This window comes from Acomys russatus, chromosome 11 (assembly GCF_903995435.1).
Source record: "Acomys russatus chromosome 11, mAcoRus1.1, whole genome shotgun sequence".
Lineage (NCBI taxonomy): Eukaryota > Metazoa > Chordata > Mammalia > Rodentia > Muridae > Acomys > Acomys russatus.
In genome coordinates, this window is record NC_067147.1 from 58,921,475 (window position 1) to 58,941,635 (window position 20,161).

The following is a 20,161-nucleotide window of genomic DNA, read 5'->3' on the forward strand; positions in this document are numbered from 1 at the left end:
ATTAAAAATGTTTCTGGGTCAGGACAGTTGTGCTGTGTGCAGCCTCCCACCCCCTATAGCTAAAAATAGGTGTGACAGTGATGTCACACATGCACACCCAGTACCAGGTAGCCCTCATCCTAGTTAGTGCCTTCCAAGAGACAGCTGCTCTGCCTGTAGTCAGACTTAGGAGGCCCTGGGGTTAACTGCTGCCAGGTGTGCAGTAGGCCAGGCTGCATCTACTCAAAGGCCTTCACTTCTAGAGGTGTCCAGGCCACTAAGCAGCTGGATGAACCCTGAGGTTCTTGGCTAAGGATGAAGGGCGACAGAATGAGGCTCAAGCTCACAGGCATCTTGTGGCACAAGAATGTAGCTTGAGGCAGCGCTGGCGGCCTCACACTGACCAGTGCCTCTGGCTTTGATCTTTTTAAGAGGTGCCTGCATGAGCTGGGCTTGGTGGCACATGCCTGTCATCTCAGTACTTAGGAGGCAGAGGCAGGCAGATATGAGTGAGGCCAGCCTGGTCTACAAAGGAGTCCAGGACAACCTTCAGAAGGCCGAGCTCACTTGTGTCCACTGCATCACAAAAAACCCTGGTGAGCCTAGCAGTTCACTGCAAACCTATCACTAGCCCACAAGACAGGCCACACCTCAGCTCTAACCATGTTTCCCTTCCTGGGAAACTTCACCCTTCTAGAAAAATTCTACCTGCAGTTTTGTTCACAATCTTACAAGTAGGGATGAGAAGCAAGGACACTGGATGAGGCTGGACAAGCACCCACATACCAGCTGCACTGTCCTAGCCTGCACCAATCTAGAAAACAAGACATAGCTGGTTCCCCCAGGACATGCACGTGCAGACTCCTATAGGTTCTCGACACACACAGGGTGCAGGGCACACCAGACACCAGCCTGCCTCTGCCCCTCAGTGTTGGGGTTACTGCCACCATACCCAGAGCCACACCGTGACCACACCCTGCCCCTAATCACAGGCAGACCAAGGGATGGGTGGTAGCGCTGAGGTTTATTGGGGTGTCCTAGTACAGACGCTGGGGCTTGCCCATGGTGCTCTTAATGTACAAAGCCCGGACGTTTTGCCAGTTCTTCTTGAGCAAGGACACCAGGAAATTGACAGCCAGGTGGATGTTGTAGACCAGCTCATCATCAGTCATCTTCACGTGGCCAACAGCAACAGCCAGACACAGCACCTGTGTGGAGGGAAGTGATCAGGTGGTGAGAGCACGTGTCTGGCAGGCCTGTCCCTCTCCCCGCCAATGACGATTCAAAAATCCAGGAGAGACCAGAACCACACTTACACCATGGGACGCTTCACACTATGAGCTCCCCCCCTCCCAGAGGCCACAGCCAGACCAACCTTCTTCATCTGGAACTTGATGGTGGACTTCACCTCATCAACTTTGGCCACCATGTTTTCATTGTGTGTCAGCAGGGAAGGGAATTTGCCAGCCTTGTTCAGGCCTGGGCCCAGGATACGTGGGATCTGCTTGATCAGAGACTCTGAGGCCAAAAAGGCATCATACTTCTTGGCTGGAAGAAGCCATAGGCTACAGTTAGCCAGAAAAGCACTTGAACCAACCCTTTAAAAATGGCCTGCCCAGGCCACACCCACTGAAGAACTCCATATGCAAGGTCTTGAACTAGAATAACTGAAACCATTGGCATACTGCACAGGACCAAGGGGTTGTGATGGTCCCCACCTGTTGTGATCCCAGCACTCTGCAATTCAAAGCTCAACTTGGTGGTGCAGGCCTACAACCAAGCCCAGCTTTTTGGGGAGCCCAGAGCAGCACTGCCATGGTGCAGCCAGTACCAGAGCAGATCATAAGTGCTTCCCAAGGGGGTAAAGTTCAACCTCTAGTAACATTGGTTAGAGAGTCTGTTAGCCCAAATTTGCAAGAAAAGCTGGAGATGGTCTCCCTTGTCTGTAAAAGCTGGTGTGACCTGCCAATGCCCAGCCCTACTATAACCCCAAATGCACGAGCCCACCTAGCCGCAGAGCTCAGGGCCTACCATGCAAGGCTAACCTAGCCCACCACAGACTTTCTCCTTTGCGACCCCTGCATTAACAAACAAAGAAAAAGCCACAAAACAAATCCAATAGCTCGGTACAGGTCAACTTCACGCAGTCGGGAAGGAAAAGGGCCTCAGCAGACTGACCAAAAGCCCCCATCGGATCAGCCTGGAGTGCCACTCGATGTGAAGGGCACTTCTGGGCAGGCGCTCACCGCCTGCATTAAGGCAAGCCAGCAGGCCACCTTCAGTTATCAGGGCCAGAACCGCGCCCCCGGAACCGTCTCACCTCCCCCGCCTTCCCCAAGGCCAGGCCGGCGGCGGCACCTACCCAGCTTCTTGACCAACTTCTTGTTCTTGTTCAGTTTCTTGAGCGCCTCGATGTCCATGTGGGGGATGTCCACGGCCTTGGCCTCATCGCAGTGCTGCTGGTCCCCCAGGACGCACACCGAGAACTTGGGGCGGGGAGTGGACTTGAGCCTGCGTTTGGAGGGGGATGGGACACGACAGGTCACGCAACGGCCAGCCGCCGAGTGCCCAGCCGACCTGAAGGGGTCTGAGATGGCGGCAAGCCCCGAGTCTTACCCGGAGGTCTGTGCAACGCCAGCCTGGCTTCTCAGGCTAGCCGGCGGGCTCGGCCGAGGCCTCCCCACGCCTCCCCTCTTGTTTTAAGACCCAGGGTGGGGGTCCGTCCGGCCTGCCCGCAGCAGGACGCCTGGACTACCCTGGCGCGTCAGTGTCCCCGCGCGCCCCGGGCTCGCGCAGGGCGGCCCCCGGGAGGCGGCGCGGGGACACTGAGGGCTGGGTGGGGTCAGAGCGGTGCCAACCTGACGGTGCCCGAGAAGCGCTTGTCCTTCTGAGGGTCATAGTTTTTCAGGCTGATCTGCAGCTCCACCGTCTCCAGAAACCTAAGCGAGACGGGGCGGTGTGAGCGCCCGGGTTCCGGGGCGCCCGTCCCGTCCCGCGCCCCTGCCCGGGGAGGCCCGCGCGTACTTGCGGCGTTTGCGCTGGTTCCCGTGCAGGACTTCCCGCACCGCCTCGTACAGGGTGTCGCGGGAGACTTTGCTGCTGTTGGAGAGAAGCGGCGGCGCTCAGGGTCGGCCATGCTGGACCCCGCGGGGAGTCCCGCGGCATACCGGGAAGCCGCAGGGACCGGGGTCCGAGTCGCGCCGCTGCGTGCCCGCAGGACACCGAGGTGTGCGGATGGCCCCGGATGGCGCCCCGGTAACTACCTACCTCATGGCTGCTCGAGCGGCGAGAACCGGAAAAAAAAAAAGAGGGCCAGAGCGCTCTGCGCGTGCGCTGAAATAGAGCTCGTGTCCTCGCGAGACTCCCTGGTTCCGCCGCACGCCCCGCGCTTTGCCTCGCCCGAGGAGCGCTGCGGCTGTCGGCCGCTGGGGGGCGCCGGCACGCGGCTGCACCGTGAGCACTGCGCCCCGGGACTGTTGGGGTTCCCGGCTCTAGGACCAGCGGGCAGTGACGCCCCGGGACTGTTGGGGTTCCCGGCTCCCAGCTAAGGGGCTGGGCATCGAGATCGGATTTCTGCCGACCGACTTCCGATCTTCTGCCTGACCTTCCACAGTCGCCAGCAGAACTGTTTCCCTGCGTCGCCTAATGTGGTGTCCCGAGAAGAGGCACCACTGGGCAGCTGCCCGCTCTGGCCCGTGCGTTGTGCGACAGGCCAGCCGCCGCATGTGGGCAGAGGCACCGATGGCAGGAATAGCTCGAGGAAATGATCCTCGCTGAGATCTGCAGGGCTGAAAAGCGTCCTGTGACTAGATTAGGATCAGATGTGCCTCATTTAAGCCTAGCCTAAGCCTCCACCTGGGAGGAGGCGTCCCCTGATTCAGCCTCCAGGCAAGATGGACATCGGACAAATGCGCCCCTGTGTTTTCTTAAATAGCCTGGACTTGTTTTGTTGGTGGTTTTTTTGGTTTGTTTTGTTTTTTGGTTTTTCGAGACAGGGTCTCTCTGTTTAGCCTTGACTGTCCTGGACTCACTCTGTAGACCAGGCTGGCCTCGAACTCACAGCCTGCCTCTGCCTCCCAAGTGCTGGGATTAAAGGCGTGAGTCACCACCACTCAGCTGTGTTTCTTTTTTCAAGATACGTTTTCTCTGTGTAGCCCTGACTGTCCTAGAACTCACTGTGTGGGACAGGCTGACCTCGAGCTCTGCCTCCTGAGTTTGGGGATTAAAGGTGTGCGCGCCCAGCTGTGTGAGTACCTGGCCAGGTGCTGAGGGAACGTGGATGCCAAGTAGGTCTGCAGCAGGCACCACGTGTCTTTTCTGCTCCCTTTTCAGCCCATGGTAGCCCAGGCTGTCCTTTAGATCCCGCTGACATGCTAGCTCAGTGGGAAAGCATCAGCGTAGCAGGCCCAACACCCTGGATTCCAGGCCCAGCACTGAAATAAAAGTTATGGGTCCCAAGCCCTCCCTCAGCAGCAGTCACCCTGAGTGCTGCAAGCCTTGGTACTCAACAGGCAGCCCAGACAGGCCTGCTGTGGCAGGAGGGCAACACGTAGCCTGGCTGCCCATAGACTAAGTTCACAATTACACTTAACAGACTTCTCACCCCGCCTCACTGAATGGCGGTGGGTGGGGGCAGGTGCCATGACCTAGGGGGACAGAGGCACTGCTTCCAAGGACACAGGTGCTTCTATTTGTGCTTTACAAATGTCCTTGCATCTGACATGTGTGTGTTCGTACACATTTGTGTTGTGCATGCATGAGCACTCTGGGATGCAAACATGCCACTGCACAAATGTGGAGGTCGGAGGACAGCCTTGGTCTCAGGCTAAGCTGGGCCCCAGCTTTGGGGGACTCTCCTGCTCACCCCTCCCCGCCCCATTTTACCGTAAGAACAGGGATTACATGGGTTCTGGAGAATCACATGAAGACCCTAGTGCACTCAGCAAACTCTTTAGCCACTCAGCTCCCAGCCACACCCACAGACTTTTTTCGAACATGGTCTCTCATGTAGTTTAGGCTGGCCTTAAACTCTGTGCAGTTGAGGATGACTCTACCTAAGTGCTGGAATTACAGGGGTGAACCCCATGAGTGGATGAACTTTCTTCTTCTTTTAAACTATTTTTAAAGAGATTTATTTATTTACAACATATACAGCGTTCTGCCTACATGTAGGCCTATATACCAGAAGAGGACATCAGATCACATAGATGGTTGTGAGCCACCATGTGGTTGCTGGGAATTGAACTCAGGACCTCTGGAAGAGCAGTGCCAACTACAGAGAAACCCTGTCTTGGGGGGGGCGGGGAGGAGAGTCACAACATACACCCGAACACTAAAGATTCACGCTGAGAAAACTGAAACTGGGCTTTCAAGTACACACGACCATCCACACTGACCCTCCATGGTCTCTGCACTGTGAGATGCGAGTCCAGCTCTGAGCCTCGGGCCTCCTCTCTGCTTTTTGTGCTGTCAAGATGGCCTCTGCACAGGCTGGATGTTGGGCAAGATGCAGCTGACTGCTGAGATGGCTATGCTCAGTTCTGAGGCAAGAGGTCTGGGCAGCGTGTCCCTCCCTGTGTGCAGTCAGTGGACCAGATGTCTCAGTGCCGCCTGCAGGGACTTCTTCAGGAAGGTGGCGTTGGGCTCTAGGGCCACAGCCAGGTCCAGGCTCTGCTGCTGTGTGATCTGGATAAGAGGACTCAGGTCAGGACTGCAGCAGGCAGCAGATGGTCACCCCCTCTCCTCACCGCCCCCGCAGGCTTGGTAGGGATGGAGACCAGACGCTGAGGGCAGGCTTCCAGCAATCAATCTTCTACTTTTTTCCCTTAAGACTGACTTATTTATGTATGACTGCTCTATTTGCATGTGTGTCTGCACACCAGAAGAGGGCACGAGATCTCATTATAGATGGTCGAATTCAGGACCTCTGAAGAACAGTCAGTGCTCTTACCCACTGAGTCATCTCTCCAGCCCCCTAAGTGATGGATTTTCTTTAGATTTATTTTATTGTGTATATGGGAGTTTTGTCTGAGGAAGGCATTAGAACCCATGGGACTGCAGTTACAGATGGTTGTGAGCCACCATGTGGATGCTGGGACTTGAACTCAGGACCCCTGGAAGAGCAGCCTTTCTATTCCTTACTCCTTGAGGTGAAGAAAGCATGGGAGGCCCTGGAATTCCACCAGCTGTAGAGCTCAGGGGAGCCCCGCTGCTAGATGGGGGGGGGGGGGCACCAGTCAGGTGTCTCACACAGTCCTCACAGCCCTCCCAGGCTACAGATGAGAAGAGAGGGTTTGGGGCACTCCCTTGAGCCACCACGCTCTCTTTCTGACCTGTTCCTATGTTCCTTCTCACGGGGCTCCGGCTCCACATCTCTACTTGCTAAGCCCCACCCCTAAAACAAGACAACAGCACAGTCCCTCTGCAGGAACCAGGAACCCCAAAACTGCACAGCACACTCAGGTTCTGAGCCCCACTTTTCTGGGATCATAAAATCACCATATTAGCTGTGTGCTGGCCATCTTGGGTAAAGAGGGAGCCTCCACTGAGGATCTGCACCCCACCACCATCACCCCACCACCATCACCCCGACATACGCCTGTGGGGCACTATGTACTGATCGATAACACATGAGGGCTCAGCCTCCTGTGGGCAGTGCTGCCCCTGGCCAGGTGGTCCTGGAGTATATAAAACGCAAGCTGAGGCCAGCATAGTGGCCCAGGCCTTTAATTCCACCACTCAGGAGGCAGAGGCGGAGTGTGAGGTCAACCTGGTCAACACAGAGGGTTCAGGCTAGCCAAACCTACAGTCTAGCAAGCACAAAGCCCTGTGTTCCATGCCCAGCACTGCATGAACCAGGCACAGTAGTGCACCCCATCACCCCAGCACTACATGAGCCAGGCACAGTAGTGCACCTGGTTATCCTGGCACTCAGGAGCTGGACACAGGAGAGTCATATGGGCAAGGTCATTTTGGCTGCAGGGAAAATTCAAGGCCACCTGAGCCTCATGAGATCTTGTCTAAAAACAAAACAAAAAGAAAAGCTCCCTGGCCTGTGAGCTGCACGGCCTTCAGTACTGTGAGCTAATCTCTTAAGTCTCTCTCCCCTCATCTGTAAAAGGAGAAAGACTTATACGATCTGAAGAGAAACCAGAGTATCCCCTCATCTGTAAAATGGAGCTGCTACATACACTATGGTACAGGACAACAGCCCAGCAGAACAGGAGGCCAAGGCAGCAGGTCTATAAGCCTAGCGAGCAAGCAGCAGGCCCTATCTCAAAGCAAAACCAAGAAAAAAGGAGTTGACAGTGTCTGAGGGCTGACGCACAGGACAGGCTACGGACTGCACAGCCTCAAAGGGCTTGGAACAGTGTTTGAACTGTAGCAAGGAAGTGTTGGCCTCGTCCCAGCCAGCACTGGTTCCCACACTGTTAGCTCCAGCCACAGGAGCTCCTTGCAGATCCCCAGGAAGGCACACACGGTATTCCTGGCCAGGAACAGCCTTCCACCAATCCAGCCCTTGGCTTCCACTGCTTTTTGTGTTTTATGTGTTCTGGGATGGGAGTGAAACTCTCATATAACTTGGACTGGCCTTTAACTTATCCTTTTTTTCTTCCTCGTCACTTAAAAAAAAAAGTCTAGGGCTAGAGGGATGGCTCAGAGCACTGACTGCTCTTCCAGAGATCCTAAGTTCAATTCCCAGCCACCACATGGTGGCTCACAACCATCTATAATGAGATCTGGTGCTCTCTTCTGGCCTGCAGGGGTACATGCAGGCAGAACACTGTGTACAAAGTAAACAAATACATCTTTAAACTCTTGAAAAAAACAAAACAAAGCCCGGTGTGGCGGCGCACGCCTTTAATCCCAGCACTCAGAGGGCAGAGGCAGGCGGATCGCTGTGAGTTCGAGGCCAGCCTGGTCTACAAAGTGAGTCCAGGATGGCCAAGGCTACACAGAGAAACCCTGTCTCGAAAAAACAAAAAAAAAAAAAAAAAAAAAAACCCAAAACAAAACAAAAACAAAAAAGCCAAGGAGCCTCCAGTATTCAAGGCTGACCCTGAACTTTTCTTTTTTTTGCGGGGGGGTGGGTGGGTGGTGGTGGTGGTAGTGGTTTGAGACAGGGTTTCTCTTATAGTCCTGGCTGTCCTGGACTAGCTTTGTAGACCAGGCTGGCCCCAAACACACAGAGATTCACCTACCTCTGCCTCCCCAGCGCTGGGCATTTACCACCATGCCTGGCTTTATTTATTTATTTTTGTATTGTGTATTTACCTCACTATGTGGCCCATACTGGCCTTGAGCTTACAGCAATCCTCCCGCCTCAGCTTGGCCCACACACTCACCATCCCCCAGTCCCAATCCCCAACAAAGCTTAGCTGCTCTCCTCCTCTGTCACCAGGTGCCTGTGCCCGGCTCCTCCGGCAGGACAACTGAGGACAGGGTCAGCTCTAGGGGCAGGCCAGCACTGCCGCCCCCCCAGCACCACCAACAGAGACGCTGGCTGCTGACACTCACGCTGGCCTGGTACTTGGTCATCACCGTCAGCATCAGCTTGGCGTAGGCCATGGAGGCGGCAGCTGCTGGGCCCTCTCTGCAGAGCCTTTGCACCAAGTCCCCGAACACCTCGGGGGACATCTCCACCTGCACACATGGGGACACGGGACAACAGCGTCACAAGGCCAGGCCTGGGTTCAACACAAGCTCTCCATTTCCCAGCAGGCAGCGGAACAGAGCTCTAGGATGGGTCTAGATTGTTCCTCCACAAACCCAAGTGCTGAAGGCTTGGTCCCTGAGTGAGGTGCTGGGAGATGGCAGAGCCTTTAGGTCACTGGGGGTTTGTCTAAAGGGGACAGCGGTACCCTGGCCACCACTCTCCCTTCACTTCTTCAGCTGCCCTGATCTCAGCTGCCTCCTGTCACACACTCCTTCCTCCATGTTGGTGCCTCAAACAGGAGCAACAGAAGCCACAACAGGTAGAAGCCTCTGAGCCGTGAACCCACACCAACCTTTCTCCCCGCTGTTTACCTCAGGCATTTTGTCACAGTAAGGGGAAGTTGACACACCACGTAAAGCACTGTCCCCATAGCTGGACAGCAGAGCTCAAGGTAACCGAGGGTGGCAGCATATGCATGGCTTCAGAGAACAGTAGCTGCCCTTGCTCAGATCAGGGCCATGCAGGAGCCAGTGGCTCTCGCCTACCTCAGTGGTTAAAGCCTGACTGAGGCGAGGGCGCTGTGAGGTCTCGAGGAACACGGTCAGCTCTTCGTAGTAAGGAATGACCACTAGCGCCAGGTGGCACTCTGCACTTCACAACACCAGCTTGAAATCTCCCTGCACTCAGGGTGCCTCCTCTCAGCTACAGAGACCCGGGCATAAACAGCCACAGTCGATCGCTGTGACGCCCCATCTTCACCCGTCACCATGGAAACGCTCCTCCGGCATGTCTATGAGGGCGTCTCCAACACCGGTCCACTGAAGGAAGATCCTCCTTGAACGCAGGAGCCACCACCCCCCAGGCTGGGGTCCCCTGGCAGAATGAGCTGGGATTTCTCTCTCTGCGTGAGGACACAGTGTAACCAGCGGCCTCAGCCCCTGCCCCACCGCATGTCCCCCAACATGACAGGCTGGGCCCTTAAACTGGGAGCCAAAATCAAGTGTTCCCTCTTCAGGTTGACTTTGTGAGGTATTTCATCACAGCAAGAAAAGTAATCAATGGCCGGGCATGGTGGCACACACCTTTAATTCCAGCACTCGGGAGGCAGAGGCAGGAGGATCACTGTAAGTTCGAGGCCAGCCTGGTCCACAAAGTTAGTACAGGACAGGCAAGGCTACACAGAGAAACCCTGTCTTGAAAAACAAACAAACAAACAACAACAACAACAACAGAAAAGTAATCAATTATGTAATAAAAAATGAAAGACTCGGGCAGGAGCCCAAGACCCCCTTTCTATATAGTGAGTTCAAAGCCAGCCTGGCCTACATGAGACCCTGTCCCAAAATACTCATAGTGAGAATACTCTGATAATGGGGAATTTTGGTTGTTTGTTTTCTTGAGACAGGGTTTCTTTGTGTAGCCTTGGCTGTCCTGGAACTCTCTTTGTAGACCAGGCTGGCCTCGAACTCACAGCCTGCTTCTGCCTCCAGAGTGTAGAGAGCCCAGCTGATGGAGAATTTTTAAAAAAGATTTATTTATTATCTATACAGTGTTCTGCCTGCATGTGCGCCTGCATGCCAGAAGAGGGCACCAGATCTCATTATAGATGGTTATGAACTACCATGTGGGTACCCCCCCAATGATAAGAAAATTTTAGGTGGTAATATAGAAAAATGCCAAAACAGACTTCTAGAAAAGGGGTTGGGTTGGGGATGTGGCTCATGACTGGCATACAAGAAGCCCTGGGTCAGTACCTAGCATCACATAAATAGGGCACGGGGACACATACCTGTGATACAAGGTAGACGCAGGATGAGTCACCCTGCACTGCGCTACATGGTGAGCTCATGGTTACTCTGGGCTACAAAAGACTCTATCAAAAACAAAAACAAGGGCTGGAGAGATGGTTCAGCAGTTAAGAGCATTTGCTGCTCTTCCAGAGGACCTGAGTTCAATTCCCAGCAACCACATGGTGGCTCACAGCCATCTATAATGTGATCTGACGACCTCTCCTGGTGTACAGTTGTACATGCAGGCAGAACACTGCATACATAATAAATAAATAAATGAAAACAAAAAGAAACAAAGAAAAAAGAAAAGGAAAAGTAAAAAAAGGTAAAAGCAAAGTACAGCCACCTATAGTCTCTCAGGCCTGTAACCCCAGTACTTGGGTGGCTGAGGCAGGAGGATCTTAAATTCCATGATAGCAGCTGGGTGTGGTAGCGCACGCCTTTAATCCCAGCACTTAAGAGGCAGAGGCAGGTGGATCACTGTGGGTTCAAGGCCAGCCTGGTCTACAAAGTGAGTTCAGGACAACCAAGATAACACAGAGAAAACCCTGTCTCAAAAAAAAAAAAAAAAAAAAAAAGCCATGATAGCCTGGGCTACAAACACAGTGAAACAGTGAAACCCTGTCTCCAAAACCAAGAGCCGGAACTATGGCTCCAAAGCAGAACACCTGCCTAGCATGTATGGCTCAAACCCCAGCTGGACAGGCAAGATACAAGTACAGGGAGCCCAGGGCTAGTGAGCACAGCCTCACATACACAGCACACACCCTGAGCAGCAGGAAAGGTGAGCTTAAGGCCTGCCGTCTAACCAGCAAACGTAAGTGCTGCCGTAACTTGGCGCCACTTCTCTGAATCACTGACAGACAGCTAAGCGCCAGGCAGGGGAGTCTGATGCCTGGGAACAGGGTCGGGGGACATTTTCCTCTGCTGCTGTTCAGCTTTTAAAGCTACAACTCTGAGTGGGTGTGGTGGGACACACCTGTATTCCCAGCATGAGAGAGAAGGACGAGGAGGAGTTCAAGATCCCCCTCCACTACATAGGGGGTTCCAGGCCAGCCCGGGCATGCGAGAGAGAAGGGGAGAGATTCCAGCCCCAAGTACTACTAAGAGAGAGAGCTAGGTGAGCAGGGACCAGTGTCTGTCCTCACCTGCAGCTCCAGGGCCCATCACAAACATTTAGCTGGAAGGCAGCGGCCTGCCCACCTGCCTAACACAGCCGCCTGGGTCCCACCCAGCCTCTCGGGGTAGTCCACTCACCTGCCGCTCCAGCAGTGCCTGCAACACCAGGAACGTCTCCTCCCTCCAGGCCAGCTCCAGGACATGCCTGCAGAGGACACCTGGTAAAGCCTGTCCTCTCACCCACACCAGGTCCACAGAGCAGGCACCAGCCCTACCACTGCAGCTGCAGACCCCAGAACCTTAACTGTCTGTGCGGGTCTTTCTGTGCAGAGCGGAAGCTGTACAGGTCTGAAGCAAACTAGTCAGGGAGCAGTGGCTGGTATTATTTGAGAAGTGCCTTGCCCTCCCTCCTGACCCACTACACATGATCTCTCTCTCCCTCCCTCCCTCCCTCTTTCAAGATTTAGTTATTAACTTTATGTATATGAGCGCTCTATCTGCATGGACACCTGCATGCCAGAAGAGGGCATCAGATCCCAGTACAGGTATAGATGGTTCTAAGTTGTCATGTGGTGGTCTGAAATTGAACTCAGGACCTCTGGAAGAGCAGACAGTGTTCTTAACAGATGGCTTAACCTCTGAGCCATCTCTCCAGCCCTGTTTCTTTTCTTTTCTTTTTTTTTTTTTTTAAAGAACAACTCACAAGCCAGTTGTGGGCGTGGTGGTGCACACCTGCAAAGGCAGGGAGATCTCAAGTTCGAGACCAGCCTGGCCTACAAAGTGAGTTTCAGGACAGCCTAGGCTACACAGAGAAACTCTGTCTCAGAAAATCAAAAGGATCCACTTTGTAGCCTAGGCTGTCCTGGAACTCAAAGCAATCTTTCTGCCTCACTGAGTGCTGAAATTTGATGCATGAGCCCTCAATCAGCCTTCTATTTTATGCTTGGCTATAGAACGTTTTCCCTATTTATTTCAGGCACACCTACTCCGCTTCCATCATGACGAGGTCAGACATGGTGGCAAGCACCTTTCCCCGCTATCGTGTCTCCAGCCTCATTTTGTGTTTTGGTTTTAAGATTTTTATTCCTTTTTTTTGGGGGGGGGGGTTGCAGGGGGCGGGTTTTGAGACAGGGTTTCTCTGTGTTAGCCTTGGCTGTCCTGGAACTCTCTTTGTAGACCAGGCTGGCTTCGAACTCACAGCGATCCATCTGCCTCTGCCTCCCGAGTGCTGGGATTAAAGGCGTGCACCACCACGCCTGGCTTAGATTTTTATTCTTTTTTAACTATCTGTACCTGTGTGATTCACCTAAGTTCAGGTGGCCAGGAAGGCCGCTGGCGTCAGAACCCCTCAAGCTGGAGTTACAGGGAGCTATGAGCCACCTGACATGGGTGCTGGGAGCCAAACTTGGGTCTTATGCAAAAACAGCACACTCTTAATTGCTGAGCTGTTTCCCTAGGCCCTACATCTTTGTTTAGGAAACAATATAGCCCAGGCTGGCCCTAAACTTGCCACATGGCCAAGGCTGGTCTTAAACTCCTGATATTCTTGCCTCCACTTTCCAAGTGATAGATTATAGGCCCACACCGCTAATGCCCAGCCAACCTTCAACTCTACAGCCTAAATTTAACGCCAATTTCGAGCACCTATCACATACTAGAAATAGGACATCTATTTTGGTGCTGGGCCTCACATGTGCTAAACATGTGCTCCCCCACTGAGCAGCAGCACCTTGGATGTCAGAGCTCCTGTGAACTCGCTATATGCACTACCACACAATACTACCTAGAAACCCTGCAGAGTAACTACCAGGGTCAGAGAGGAGGGGCGAGGAGTTCAGGCCCGGTGTGCTGCCATGTACTTGTTATCCTAGCACTTGGGAGGTAGATGGATGGGAGTTCAAGGTTAGCCTCAGTTACAAAGTTATGCTCAAGGCCAGCCTGGGCTACATGGAACCCTGCCTCAAAAATAATAAACAAACAAACAAGCACAAGCTTGAACTTGAGTCCACCCATCTAAGTCAATAAGCAAGGCTGGGACTGAGCTAATGTCTGACTCTGGGAGCACGGCAGCAGCAGCATGTCCTGGCTAAGCTAAGCTACTTCTGAGAGGGACCTCCAGCTTTTGTCTGCTTGACCCTAGTGCCATGGCGTGCTTGTGCGTGCGCGTGCATGTGCTGCTGGGGATTGAACCAGGCCTCAGCATGCAGGCCTGGCCAGGGAGAAGGTGGAGTGAGGTTAGCATCAGAGCCTTCACACTCACCCCAGGATCTGCACTTGCATGTCCGGCTCCAGGGACTCATCCTTTGTAAGGGAACACAGTAACTCGGTCTGGGCGGGACCTGGGAGGAAACAGGAAAGGAGAGAGGGCTTAGGGGAGGGCAGGCAAAGGCTGACTGGGACAGGGTACCCCACTGTCAGGGAAGGAGCTGCCATTGTACTCAGTGTAGTCTCAACTCCCAGCAGGCCCCCTGGGTGAGACGTGCTGGGCACAGAGGAGCCTGGGGCTGCTTCTGCACTCACCTAAGCCTGGGTCCTGGAGCAGGGGACAGAGGACAGCCTTGCAGACAGAGTAGGTGTACTTCACACAGAAGGAGATGAGGGCAACTCTGAGCAGCCTGGAGGCAGAGGACGGCAGCGAGAGGACCTAGTCACCAGGGAGGGGACGGAGTCACTTCTTCCCTTCAGGAAGTGTGTATCTCACACACGGTTCAGATGGGATGGGGGAAGCCAAGTGTCTGTAGCTACCTAGGATCGCACTGGCTGGGGCCCACCCCTCCGCCCCCTTCCTGGTGCCCCCTGAACCCACCCGGTCCAGGAAGAGGCTCCTGGCCAGCACAGAGGCACTGCTGATGCTGAGGGCTGGCGTGAGACCCAGCAGGCGGCTGCAGAACTGCAGGAGGCCTTCGTCAGGGAGCTGGGGCAGTTGCAGCTGGCTGCATAGCAACTCCACCTGTGCAGGGGACACCAAGGACACGCAACTGGTTCTGCGGGGCTAACGAGCCCAGTGGGCAACAGAAAGGGCAGAGCGAGGACATGAGGGAGGGGGATCAGGGGAGAGGAGGGAGAGCTGCCACCGTGGGAGGGAGTGAGGACTAGGAAAAGACTCAAGGTGGACCCTACAGAAGGGGGGAAGGGGCCAGGGAGAATGCAAGCCCCTCCCCTGAGCTCCATGGGAGGTGGGGAAACTGAGGCAGGTACAGAGGTAGACCTCAGGGCCAGGCCCGGCTCACCTGGCTGGGATTACATTCATGGAGAAATTGCAGATCCACTGGGGGCATCTCTTCCAACCCCTCCAGCCCCTGGGAAGGCAAATCCTGAGTAAGGGCTGGCAGGGTGCTTGTGACAGGTCACAGCGCCCCCTCTTGGAAGGACTTCCCGGGGATGACGGCCTGTCCAAACTTGGCCCTGTGGTGACTGTCCTTACAGAGCTCCCTCCTACCCAGCCCCATGCCAGGCTCCATGATCTGGGGCTTCCCCGGGCGCAGCTAAGACACAGACAGAAGCCAGAGAACTGTGGTGAACAGGGTGAGCCGGTCACCTCCTGGAAGGCCCTCAGCAGCTGCTGCAGCCTGGGTACCTGGTCCTGTGGGGAAGAGAGCAATCATTACCCATGTGGTGCAGGTGGACCTCCCAGCCCTCTCTGAGGAAAACACATGAACAAGAGCAAGAAAAGGCTAACCGCTCCCTCAGAGGCCTGGGCTCAGCACCCAGCACCCACACTGGACTGCTCCTAGTCACCTGCTTTTGTAGCTCTAGTTCACAAGACCACACCCTCTTCTAGCCTCTGTGGTACACACAGACACGCAGGCAGACACATAAACAAAAACCTTAACGAGGCAAAAGGACCAACAGCAGCTGGTGGGTAACCAGGCTGTGTGAGGGTGAGCCCACTGCTTTGCCTTGTCTGCATCCAACCTCAACAGGAAGGTAGACTGTGTGCAGGCTGGCTGGCTCCTGGCATGACTCGCACCACCTCACAGAGCAGGAGAGGCTGAACCCTATGACCACACAATGTACACCACGAGGACAGGTGATTCCGGCTCCTAGTAACTCCCTCCTCATCCTCCACAACCCACCCTCCTCATCCTCCACAACCCACCCTCCTCATCCTCCACAACCCACCCTCCTCATCCTCCACAACCCACCCTCCTCATCCTCCACAACCCACCCTCCTCATCCTCCACAACCCACCCCTCATCCTCCACAACCCGCCCCTCATCCCTGTCCATATACTATACAGAGAGGTGCCTGTCGGGAAACGCGTCTCAACCGGAGTTCACCATTACCCTGAAGGACATCCTGAAACCACTTCCCAACCACTGTACCTGGACAACGTCAGGCAAGGCCACACTCTCAGCTGGACCCTTGGCCTTCTCCGCAAGCGGGCTGGTCTGAGGCGGCTCAGCCTCAGCCGACACACCTCCTGCACCATCTGACGGGGACTGCAAGGACTCCAGCTCAGGTCTCCCTTCCAGGTCCTTCCCTTCGGCCACTGACTCCTCCTCACAACCCCGGAACCTTTTAGGGGTTCTCTGTGACCCAGGGCTGGCAGGCTCTTCCTCCGGCTCCTTCCTCCGTTTCCCACAAAGCTGAGAAGGCCCACCCTCTTGTTCAGGATCTGGAGCCAGGGACAATTTCAGGCCCCGACTGCCCTGGTCCAGCTGCCGACACAGGTCTCGGAGGCGTGATTGACAGCTCGTAGATAACGGAGAGGCTTCCTCCACAGAGACGCCAGCCCCCACATCCCTCCGCAGCAGCTCCCTGAGGGCGCAGAGCCAGGCATCAGGGGTAGATGCTGTGTCCTGCTGGGCAAGCTGCAGCAGAGAATAGAGGCCGCATTCCGGTAACAAAGGTCGAACAGCCATCAACAGGGACATCAGATTCTTCAGGCATACCCCAGGCAACCGCAGCAACAGTGGGACCCTGAGGACGAAGGGTTTTTATTTTCTAAGTTGAGGAACTTACTAAGTAACCCAGGCCGGCCTTGACCTCTCAATCCTCCTGCCTTAGTGCCCTAGGTGCTGATTACAGGCATGCGCCATACGGGTCAGGTTAGACTTGGTAGGGAGTTGAGCACTGGCAGGGAAGAGCCAGTGAACGGACGGTGGTGCCCCAAGAGCTGCTGCTGAGGACAGGGGGCCAGGTTTGGTGGCGCACGCCTTTAATCCTGGCACTCCGGAGGCAGAGGCAGACAGATCGCTGTGAGTTCAAGGCCAGCCTGGTCTACAAAGCGAGCCTGGGACTGCCAGGGCTACACAGAAAGACTGTTTCAAAACAACAACCACCACCACCACAACCAAAGGCTGAAGACATGATTCAGAGGTTAAGAGCACTGGCTGCTCTTCCAGAGGTCCTGAGTTCAATTCCCAGCAACCACACGGTGGTTCACAGCCGGCTATAATGTGATCTGGTGCCCACTTCTGGCCTGCATGTGTACATAACACATAACAAAATAAATAAATCTTAAAAAAAAAAAAAAACCAACCAACCAGCCAACCAATCAATAACGAAGAGTTGCTGAGGATGGAGAGGGAACAGAAGAGTCAGGATCTGCATGAGGCCCTGTTCTTAGCCCTCTAGTGCAGCTAAAAGCTGTGCCAGACCCAAGAGTAGAAAGGGCTTCACAGAGCAAGTGGGACATGAAGCAGAAGGAACTGTGTCATAACCCCTCATCCCACCCTTTACAGCTACTGAGGGGCCAGCTGTGCAAGTAACTGGCATTCTCTCACTCAACCCTGTCTTTTGGGGACTCCCCAGGACCCCATGCGCCCAGCGCTCTAGGATTCTTAGGCAGCAGTCCAGAGCCTGTGTGACCAGAAGCAACCTTTGACAGGGTTATTCATCCTAACAGAGGCCCTCGGCTTGTGAGGTTGTATTTTAACACAGACGTCCACGTGACTTAAGTGCATCTGTATTGGAGGTGCTTTTTTTTTTTTTTCTTTTTCTTTTTTTTGACTTTTTAAGATTTGTTATTTCTACAGTATTCTTCTCGCATGTGTGCCTGCACACCAGAAGAGGGCATCAGATCACATTATAGATGGTTGCTGTGAATTGAACGCAGGACATTTGGAAGAACAGTCAGTGCTCTTAACCTTTGAGCCATCTCTCCAGCGCCCTGGAGGTCCTTTTTTTTTTTTTTTTTTTTTTTTTATGTTGTTTTGACAAGGGTTTTTCTATGCAGCCCCTGGCTGGCCTTGAACTTGAAGAGATCCTCGTGCCTCTGCCTCCGGAACGTTAGACTGACTTAAAGGCGTGCACCACCAGCTCAGCAACTGACTTTTTTTTAAAGGGATGGATGTAGGCAAACAGAATCAAGTCCGCCTGACTAAAGACGTGTCTCAGGCCAGAGCTGGGGCGCACGCTTGTAATCCTAGCACTCAGGAGCCGGCCACAGGAGTTCGAGGCTAGCTTGAGCTAGAAGGAACCCTGACTCAACTGGACAAAGACGCAGGCGGTAGGGGCCACGGGCGGGGACTCACAGCTCCAGGCGGTCGTCGGGGCCCCGCACCTCGGGCTCTGCGCGGCCCAGCGCCTCCAGGAAGCCGGCCCAAGGGAAGTGCTCCGCGCGGCGGCCCAGGGCGCGCAGAACCCCCAGCCCGCGCCGCGCGCCCTCGGGCCCTGCCTGCAGCGCCTGCAACAGGAGGCGGGCGGGGGCCTCCAGGGTCTCCCAGGGCGCCGCCCCGGCCGGGGCCTCGGTGTCCGACGCCGACCTCTCCAGCGCAGAGCCGAGGCGGGGCGGCGGCCAGAACACGGAGGGCCTGAGCGATTCTCAGCCCGCGAAAAGATCCCGGCACGGGGCAAACCGGGAGGACAGCAGCAGGGCCTGGGAGGGCGGGGCTTCGCGCTCGCGGAGGGACCGGAAGGGGCGTGGATATCGGGAAGGGGCGGGACCAGCCGCTAACCAGACCGGACCCGGAAGGGGGCGTGGCCGAGGGGCGGGGCGAGGGCCTGAGGAAGGCGCTTAACCAGCAAATATAAGTGGGTGAGGGGCGGGGTCAATTTCAGCGACTGCAGCTAATCCGGCTTAGGACTTAGTGGAGGATACTAGACTCCACGTCTTTTTTTTTTTTTTTTTTTTTAACTTCAGGAACTTTCTGGGTACTATTTTTTAAACGTTTATTTAGTTATTTTACATACACGAGGGCTCCATCTGCATGTACTCCTGCTGCCAGAAGAGGGCATCAAATCCCAGTATAGATGATTGTGAGCCACCATGTGGTTGCTGGGAATTGAACTCAGAACCTCTGGAAGAAGCAGCCAGTGCCCTTAACCGGTGAACCATCTCTCCATTTTTCCTTTTTCTGTGTATGTGTGTGCCTGTGTATATGTACGGGGGGCCAAGTGTGTGCAGGAGCCCTGGGAGGTCAAAAGAGAAAATGAAATTCTTTGGAACCTGAGTTACAGGGCCACTGAGACTTCACAGTGCGTGCTGGGAAACAAACCCCAGTCTCCTACAAGAACAGTCACCATTCTTCACCACTGAGTCATCTCTCCCAGCTCCAACCCCTTTACATTTTTTTTATTTTTAATCATGTTGGGGGGTGGGGTATATGCAAGTGTGGGTGGGGAGTGTGTGTGCACATATGGGGTACGGGTGCCCTTGGAGGCCAGAAGTCTTTGGAGCTCGAGTTCTGAACCGCGATAGGACAATATAGGCTCTTAACCGATGAGCCATCTCTCTCTCCAGCTACGAACTGTCAGATCCTTGGACTATGATAACTACTTTGAGGAAGAATAAAGAAGAGATAAAGTGAGATGCCTAATAACAGGGTGATGAGGCAAGATGAACCCGATAAAGCTCAGGTCAGTGAGCCTGTAGTGAGGTCACTGCGGGAAGAGAAGAAATAGTGCAATGGCCCTGGGGCAGCGGGGTGGCTGGGGAGGGTCAGAGAGTTCACCAGGCTTGAGGTCAAACAGAAGACATTGGCTCTCCACTCTGAGTGCCTTGGGAAGCCACGGCCAGTATTTTGAACTGATGTTAATTTGGGCCAAAACTATTTGTTCTGAGAGGATGAGTTTGAGGAACTTCTGGGCCAAAAAAATAATGAATAAAAATAAAAGCTTTCAGGCTGGAGAGATGGCTTAGTGGTTAAGAGCACTGACTGTGCTTCCAGAGGTCATGAGTTCAATTCCCAGCAACCACATGATGGCTCACAACCATCTATAATGTGATCTGATGCATACTGTATACATAATAGATAAATCTTTTTTAAAAAATTAAAAAATAAAATAAAATAAAAGCTTTCTTCTAGGAACCGTCTCTCTCTCTCTGGGAAGTGGCTTGGAGTAGATTTCTGGTGTTCTAGACAGGAGCTTTGGGGAAGGTGGGCCCTGAGAAATAGAGCCAGGAGGGACCAGGAGTGCCAGAGAGCCTGCCACACAACCCACCCCCACTCTGAGCCTCAGGTGCGGCCTCAGCCCCTAAGGGTCCGCATGGAGCCATCTGGGCAGAACTGGGGTGGAGTTCTAAACCTGCCTCTGGGACCCTGGAAGATTCTAACCCTTTCCAGGCTCAAGGAGGTCCAGGACAGTACATCCTAGTCCTCTAAGGAGTGTACAGGGAAGTCTCTCAGAAGCCAAGCACAACAGATGGCCCCTGAGGACAACTGTTAGACAG

At 54.3% G+C, this 20,161-nt stretch overlaps 2 protein-coding genes across 2 annotated transcripts in view; both read right to left on the reverse strand.

Annotated features, from left to right (window-relative positions):
* Positions 1–988: 988 nt before the first annotated feature.
* Rpl10a (ribosomal protein L10a) overlaps positions 989–20,161 on the reverse strand; it is a 105,452-nt gene continuing 86,279 nt past the window's right edge. Inside the window, exons 2-6 of the mRNA XM_051153446.1 lie at positions 3,004–3,080; positions 2,838–2,918; positions 2,342–2,490; positions 1,355–1,527; positions 989–1,187 (exon numbers count right to left, since the gene is read on the reverse strand). Coding sequence (XP_051009403.1) covers positions 1,017–1,187; positions 1,355–1,527; positions 2,342–2,490; positions 2,838–2,918; positions 3,004–3,080 — 651 coding nt within the window. The 3' untranslated portion in view covers positions 989–1,016. The remainder of the gene's footprint in view (positions 1,188–1,354; positions 1,528–2,341; positions 2,491–2,837; positions 2,919–3,003; positions 3,081–20,161) is intronic.
* The window catches only part of Fance (FA complementation group E), a 15,496-nt gene continuing 891 nt past the window's right edge, over positions 5,557–20,161 (reverse strand). The window contains exons 2-11 of the mRNA XM_051152649.1: positions 18,024–18,312; positions 15,870–16,467; positions 15,083–15,127; positions 14,775–14,843; positions 14,351–14,494; positions 14,065–14,188; positions 13,805–13,883; positions 11,683–11,749; positions 8,497–8,622; positions 5,557–5,664 (exon numbers count right to left, since the gene is read on the reverse strand). Of these exons, the coding sequence (XP_051008606.1) occupies positions 5,563–5,664; positions 8,497–8,622; positions 11,683–11,749; positions 13,805–13,883; positions 14,065–14,188; positions 14,351–14,494; positions 14,775–14,843; positions 15,083–15,127; positions 15,870–16,467; positions 18,024–18,312 (1,643 nt within the window). The 3' untranslated portion in view covers positions 5,557–5,562. The remainder of the gene's footprint in view (positions 5,665–8,496; positions 8,623–11,682; positions 11,750–13,804; positions 13,884–14,064; positions 14,189–14,350; positions 14,495–14,774; positions 14,844–15,082; positions 15,128–15,869; positions 16,468–18,023; positions 18,313–20,161) is intronic.